This window comes from Galeopterus variegatus, unplaced genomic scaffold (assembly GCF_000696425.1).
Source record: "Galeopterus variegatus unplaced genomic scaffold, G_variegatus-3.0.2 Scaffold84, whole genome shotgun sequence".
In the NCBI taxonomy this organism is placed as follows: domain Eukaryota; kingdom Metazoa; phylum Chordata; class Mammalia; order Dermoptera; family Cynocephalidae; genus Galeopterus; species Galeopterus variegatus.
This window is the reverse complement of record NW_007726195.1, coordinates 529,294-537,330: the sequence shown is the minus strand read 5'-3', so window position 1 is coordinate 537,330 and position 8,037 is coordinate 529,294. Positions and strand designations below refer to the sequence as shown.

The window sequence follows — 8,037 nt, the reverse complement described above, 5'->3', positions numbered from 1 at the left end:
ATTGTTCCATGAGAACGAGTCCTCTGTTTGCCTTTCAGTTCTTCTGCTGAAGTAGTAGGAATAGCAGACAAATGACCCATCTGGACAACCTCAGTTCTGCTGAAGCTCTGGGTGGTTAATATGGATTCAATACCCAAAAAACCTGGGGCACTGAGGCTAGAATGGGGCAAAATCCAAGGCTTTATTCCCCCTAGTCCACCATACCTAAGGCTTGTATGGTACAGTCTGTCCATCTCCCTTCTTGTGTCTGCAAGGAGAGTGCTTCTAGGAGCCATGAGCATTACTCCTGAGTCCTAGGTGTTAGAGACACAGCCACTAGATCTGACCCATGTCCTGTTATGTGTCTGCCTTAACGTGCTGCAGGTGACATCAGTTGCAAGGGGATGACCGAGCGCATTCACAGCATCAACCTTCACAACTTCAGCAATTCCGTGCTCGAGACCCTCAACGAGCAGCGCAACCGTGGCCACTTCTGTGACGTGACGGTGCGCATCCACGGGAGCATGCTGCGTGCACACCGCTGCGTGCTGGCAGCCGGCAGCCCCTTCTTTCAGGACAAGCTGCTACTGGGCTACAGCGACATCGAGATCCCGTCGGTGGTGTCAGTGCAGTCGGTGCAAAAGCTCATTGACTTCATGTACAGCGGTGTGCTGCGTGTCTCGCAGTCGGAAGCTCTGCAGATCCTCACGGCCGCCAGCATCCTGCAGATCAAAACAGTCATTGATGAGTGCACGCGCATCGTGTCACAGAATGTGGGCGATGTATTCCCGGGGATCCAGGACTCGGGCCAGGACACACCAAGGGGCACTCCCGAGTCAGGCACATCGGGCCAGAGCAGCGACACAGAGTCGGGCTATCTGCAGAGTCACCCACAGCACAGTGTGGACAGGATCTACTCGGCGCTGTACGCATGCTCCATGCAGAATGGCAGCGGTGAGCGCTCCTTCTACAGCGGTGCGGTGGTCAGCCACCACGAGACTGCACTGGGTCTGCCCCGCGACCACCACATGGAAGACCCCAGCTGGATCACGCGCATCCATGAGCGCTCACAGCAGATGGAGCGCTACTTGTCTACCACCCCCGAGACCACGCACTGCCGCAAGCAGCCCCGGCCCGTGCGCATCCAGACCCTGGTGGGCAACATCCACATCAAGCAGGAGATGGAGGACGATTACGACTACTATGGGCAGCAAAGGGTGCAGATCCTGGAGCGCAACGAATCCGAGGAGTGCACGGAAGACACCGACCAGGCCGAGGGCACCGAGAGTGAGCCCAAAGGCGAAAGCTTCGACTCCGGCGTCAGTTCCTCCATAGGCACCGAGCCCGACTCGGTGGAGCAGCAGTTTGGGCCTGGGGCGGCGCGGGACGGCCAGGCCGAGCCCGCCCAACCAGAGCAGGCTGCGGAAGCCTCTGCTGAGGGCGGCCCGCAGCCGAACCAGCTAGAAACAGGTGCCTCCTCTCCAGAGAGAAGCAACGAGATGGAGATGGACAACACAGTCATCACTGTCAGCAACAGCTCCGACAAGAGCGTCCTACAACAGCCTTCGGTGAACACGTCCATTGGGCAGCCATTGCCAAGTACTCAGCTCTACTTACGCCAGACAGAAACCCTCACCAGCAACCTGAGGATGCCTCTGACCTTGACCAGCAACACACAGGTCATTGGCACAGCTGGCAACACCTACCTGCCGGCCCTCTTCACTACCCAACCCGCGGGCAGCGGCCCTAAGCCTTTCCTCTTCAGCCTACCACAGCCCTTGCCAGGCCAGCAGACCCAGTTTGTGACAGTGTCCCAGCCCGGCCTGTCCACCTTTACTGCACAGCTGCCAGCGCCACAGCCCCTGGCCTCATCTGCAGGCCACAGCACAGCCAGTGGGCAAGGCGAAAAAAAGCCTTATGAGTGCACTCTCTGCAACAAGACTTTCACCGCCAAACAGAACTACGTCAAGCACATGTTCGTACACACAGGTGAGTGCAAGCCCCCCTGGAGGCCTGATTGGCCAGGGTGCTGAGAGGACTGTGGGAAGGGAAGGGCAGGACAGCATGTGAAAGGGAAGGTTTGGAGTTATCTTTCAGATTTTAAAGAGACCCTACTGCAAGCTGTTTCTAGAAGCCCCAGCTGTGCCCCCATAATTGGAATGAAGCACCCTGCCACCAAAAGACAAAGTTGCAGATACCCTTTATAGAGAAGGGATGTCTTAGGGATGTCTAGGCCACAGAAGAGAAGACTTAGGGCATCATATAAGCCATACTCAAGTATTTCAGCTTTGGAGGAAGTAGAGCTTGAGGTTTGGAGCCAGATTGCCTGTTTTGAATTCAGGTTTATTCCCTATCAAACTTTGTCACCTTGGTAATATTACTTAACTTTTCCATACTTCAGTTTTCTTGTCTGTAAAATGAGAATAATAGTGATTCACCTTCCTTATAGTGCTGTTTGGAGAATTTATGTAATATATGTGAAGTTCTTAGTATAGTTCCTTATCACCTAACAAGCACTCTAAAATGGTAACTATTATTAGCATTATTAAAATGGTTAGGAGGAGGAAACATTAGAGTTTATTCTGTTTGGCTCCAAAAGATAGAACTAGACCAATAATTGGAAGCTATGTGGAGATTCTCTCCATTAAATAAAATAAAAAGTTTGTTAATAATCAGAGCTGTTCTAAGATGGGATAAACTGCTTCCAAAGGGAGTAAGTTCCTATAATTAGAGGTATTCAAGGAGAGAATGAATGATAATTTCATAGGGATGTTTAGAAGGGTTTCAGTCATCAAGATGGGCAAGATGGTTTTTCATCCCTGGATTCCATGATTCCCAAGCTAAGATCTCCTGACCTCTCAGCCAGTGCTCTTTCCTAGCTCCTTAATGAGATAGACATGCAAGTAGAAACTAAACCTATATGATTATGATTTCACATAGATTTTCTTATGCCTAAAAATACTTACCACAATGATGATCATTATATTTGAAATTCTTAAGAATCTCTGGTAAACTTCTGGTTCCAGAATACCCCTGTTAAATGGCATGGAATTTGCCAGAGAAAAGTTATATACTTGAATTCCAATACGTGGAAACAATTTAGTTTCTCAAAGCAACCTTGTTCCTAATATCAGCTTGTAAGAATCTAAGAAATAGGACATAAAACAGACAAGTTTAAATTGGGGACCAGAAGGGAATGAAGTCAACAGATATGGAGACAAGGTATCCAAGGTATGGAAGTGACAACTGAAATAGAACATTACTTAAGATGAACTTTGCCTTCTTTGCAGTTTAACTTGAGTGAGGGCATTATGTAAATCATTATATGTGCCTTTACGGGAATCACTTGTTAGACTACAGTTTTCACACCTCCAAATAAGCATAGTGACTCACTACTGAGTTTAGGAAGAAAATTAGATAGTGGTAAGTCACTACTGTATTGAGTTGGGGTAAATGTGAATGCATTAATTACCTGAGATCAATCAAGGGAAATTTTCCATGTGGTATGGGTATCATCATTATTAGGTGAATTAATCAAATAGCAATATTTTTATTTATGGAACAACTTATGGTTTACAGATAGTTAGTATACTTTCCTCGGCTGAGTAACTGTCTTATAAGCCTTCAAATTAAGTGTTGGGGAGAAAGATTTGTGGGAGTGTCTCCTTAGCCAAAGGTGACTTTGCTGGTCTTGGATCCATAAACATATCTACTCTGTCCTTCAGTGCATCTCTTCCAGTAGACCTATCGGATATAAAACTCATACATTATACTAGATCACATATTAAAATAAGTCTTTAAATTTGCAGCATAAAATTTCAGTGTACCACCAAAAATTGTCTTTTTGATATATAAATACCTCTCTCCAATGGATTCACCAAAGAATTCTGTGCTTAACCCAAGTAACTAGATTTGCCCATGAGAAAAACTGCAATGGTTTTGAACACTTAGATGTCACCAATGCAAAAGCTACAGGAAAAGTCATTTTAAACATCTGAGTTATGCTCAAAGTGTGGTCTTCAGATCTCAAGGTCCTCGGTAAATTATGAAGGCTTTTGTACTGGTTTATATAATATGGCCAATTTCTGGAAACAATTAATAAATGCACATATATCAATCAAACACCTCACTTAAAAGAAACAGCACTCTTCCCTTTCACTCCAGAATTGTTTGGCAGTGGCAATTTGGAAAGCCCATTTGTCTTTGAAGGCTTTTGTCTAACTGAGGGAGTCCCTAACCTAAGAACGTTGGTCAAGATTTTCAAAAGGCAAGACAACTTGAACATGTGGAAGTAATTCAGGACCTGGATTCACTGTGGCCTACATTTCCAAACAAAGTGCTCTCCAATTTCTTGGGAAAACATCAAAAAAAAATGGGGCCTCACAACTTTACAAGACCTCAGTGGAAGTGATAAAAATCCAGAACAAAAAGACCAAATGTGAGTATAAAAAGATTCTAAAGAGTACTGGGGATACTTGGAAGAATAGAGATGGACTCAGTGTTCTTACCCCTAGCCTAACTGAAAAGAATCCTATCAAGAAAGAGTAGCTTGACAGAGCTGAAAGAAAAGAAATGTGGGTTCTCTCTATTACAACTACTGTGCAACAAGGTAGACCTGTGCAGTAACTGGCTTTGCATTTTAGCACCTCCAAGTTTAATGTTGATGGCACTTGCTTTCAACAACTGCAGAGAATCAATTCTGAGATCTGGGTTCCAATTAAAATTCTGAGTATTTCTATGTTAAGCATCCACATATTCATGAAATGTGTTTGAAACAAATAAGTAATTAGTCTGTATTGACTCTGAAGCCAAGCTCTACCTTAGAGAACTAGAAGCCCTAGTTGTAAAGCATATTCCATAAAGATTACAGTGGAGGCATGAATGAAAGATGATTGTATTGGAATTAGATGAGTTGGGTCCAGTTTTGTTTCTTCTAAATGGCTGTGTGGCTCTAAGCAAGTCACTTGATTTCACAGCCCTGTTTCTTTGAGTTTAAAATGAATAATTCTGGGCCAGCCCGGTGGCGCACTGGAGAGTGTGCCGCTCGGGAGCGCGGTGGCGCTCCCGCCGAGGGTTCAGATCCCATGTGGAGACCGGTTCCCGCTCACTGGCTGAGCGCGGAGCGGGTGCAACACTGAGGTTTGCGATCCCGTTGCCAGTCCCCGGTACGGGCGCGACACTGAGGGTTGTGATCCCGTTACCAGTCAGTAAAAAAGACAAAAAGGAAAAAAAAAATGAATAATTCTCCTGCCTTTGGAGTAGCTGTAAAAGTATAATGCATGTGAGAGCTTTTCATAAAACAAAGTATTACTTAATTTTTAAAAAAATCATCATCATTATTACTTTTGCCCCCTCCACTCAGGAGACATTGAGTTTCTTTGCTCTGTCTCCCATCTCTGAATAATACACTTTCAACTCATTTCTGTCCTCTACTGAATTCAAATGCTGAAGCATTGTGATACTTCTTGGGTTTCTCTTGAGTTTCCTTTACAAGAACATTTTTTTTAATTCCTTAATGATTTTTACAAGAGTAGAAGAAAATCTCTCACCTGACCACTCTCTATTCACGGCCAAACAAATCATGGTAGAACTTTATTACCTTTGCACTTACTGCAGCTTCATAAAAGTTATGAGAAAGGATACCAAAAGTTAAGGACATATTTAAAAGCAAGAGAATTAGAGAAAAAAACAAATATAACAAAACCCATTCTGTTATGGAACAAAACAGGGCTCATCTATATCTCCTCCAAAAACCAGGGGCCAAAATAAAGGAATAGAAATAAAAGGAAAAGACAGAGGACAAAGAAGAATAAGCCTTAATGTCAACATGGATATGGAAGCAAGCAATAGGAAAAATGTAAAAATAACTCAAGCAGTGGGATCCCCATACCAGCAGCATTCAACTTCTCACATGCTCCTCCCCGCAACTTGCTGAATCAGAAGCTCTGATGGAGCCCAGCAATCTGTGTTTTAACAAGCCCTGATACATGCTAAAGTTGAGAATCACTCTCCTAAGAGCTGAGCCTGGGTAATTAGGCTTCTCACATGCTCCTCCCCGCAACTTGCTGAATCAGAAGCTCTGATGGAGCCCAGCAATCTGTGTTTTAAAAAGCCCTGATACATGCTAAAGTTGAGAATCACTCTCCTAAGAGCTGAGCCTGGGTAATTAGGAGGAAGATGGCATCAAATTACTTTTATTACGTAACATTATTCACTGCAATTCCACTAATAAGAATCTGTGTGTTTAGAAAAAGCAAATTAGAGTTATGGATAAAAGCTTGATTTGTAGTGGATAAATTGTATTACAGAAGTTCATCTCTCACATGTGAGAAGTGAGCTGAGTCTTCCAAACTGCATAGGTATCATGGCAAATGTACTTGGGACTTAGCAGTACTAACTTGTATTATTATTATTATGTAGTCATCTTTACACCTTTCCATTAAAATGTAAACTCTGTGAGAGTAGAAACACACACATATATTCATACATATGCATACAAGGGCTCTTCAAAAAGTTCATGGAAAGATTCATATTGTCTTACAATTCAATTTTTCCATGAACTTTTTGAAGTATCATATGTCAGTATACCCAGCATAATACCTTACACATAATAAACACTTGATTGATGAATGAATTAAATCCTTCTCTAATTGTGTTGACCTACTTCCAAAAAGATGAATGATCTGTTTCCACAGAGCAGTTATTTTATGATTGTAGTTCCTCAGAAATTTTGCTAAAAAACTTTGTATATTTATATATTAAGTACTTTCTCCAAGGATCTAAACATGTTTCAGATACCATGTTTTATTTGTTCTTACCTTGCTGTGTGTAACAAAATAGAATATGTAATAATCAAAATGACCAGGATGACATTTGGGCTATTTATTTACCTCTATGTGGAGGGTTGCCAGATTTAGCTAGTATAAAAACGGAATTAAAAGATAATACGAATCTTTCTATGAACTCTTTGAAGACCCCTTGTATTGTACAGGTATCTGTGTTCCCACTTGTATTTTTTTTCAGCAACAAAATATAGATGTTTTGGTCTTTGTCTGAATCATGTTATCAGCAGCCCATTCATTGGTGACTGTTTTTATCCCATTGGTATCCTCTGTTCTTATGATAATTTTGCTTGTTACTATGAGAAGCTCAGCTATTTCAGCCATGAATTTAATGTAAATAGATTTAGTGATAATAGTAACATAACAATGTTGGCAATAGGGTAACAGTAGTGACATCAAGATAATGATGAGATAATCCTTATATGGAACTTGGGCTATTAATTATATTAAGTAAATTAATATAATTTATTAATTATAAATTTATAAGGGGAATAAAAAAATGAGTATAAGGTTTGGAGAAGGAAAGCCTTGGTTTTACCACTTTCTGACTGAGTGACATGGATAAGTTCTATAACCAACCTGAGCCTCAGTTTTTTAGATCTTAATAGTACATACTTTACATGGTTGCTTTGAGAATTAAATAACATAATTTATGTGAAAACACTTAACTATAAATGGAAATGATCAAAGCCATTTAGGAGCACATGTTATATGTTATAAATGTTATAGCAGCATCATACATTTTGTAACATAATCCAGAAAGTAAGAAATTGTTAACAGGGGAGCAGAAGATAATCTGGATTTTGCTGGTATTATACTCTCAGATGTTATTGACATGTTGGGGATCTTTAGGGGATTAGTACAGTTCTCAAATTGGAGCTACCATCTTCATTTACCATTGTTAATGTCTACCCCATTCATAAAGCTGTAAGAAAGTCAAGTAACATAGATGAAGTTCCATGAGATCTTCAAAATTCTGCTCACCACCAAAATATTTTAGTTGTCACTGAAGCAACAGATGGTTCATGAATCAGTGTGTCCCCAATAGGCAGTCCCTCCTAGACTGCCTCACAGTCCAAGCTGGCACTAGATCACACCCCAGGAAGTAGACAGAAACACTAGTAGGCAGTTACACCAAACGCATCTCTGGTGTGTGGGCCTCTTTTAACCAGACTTCTCTGGGTGGAGAGCAAACCCTGCAGCCAGTGAAAGCTCC

At 42.2% G+C, this 8,037-nt stretch overlaps 1 protein-coding gene across 1 annotated transcript in view; it reads left to right on the top strand.

Annotated features, from left to right (window-relative positions):
- Positions 1-371: 371 nt before the first annotated feature.
- ZBTB20 (zinc finger and BTB domain containing 20) overlaps positions 372-8,037 on the top strand; it is a 12,620-nt gene continuing 4,954 nt past the window's right edge. Inside the window, exon 1 of the mRNA XM_008580191.1 lies at positions 372-1,968. Within this exon, the coding sequence (XP_008578413.1) occupies positions 384-1,968 (1,585 nt within the window). The 5' untranslated portion in view covers positions 372-383. The remainder of the gene's footprint in view (positions 1,969-8,037) is intronic.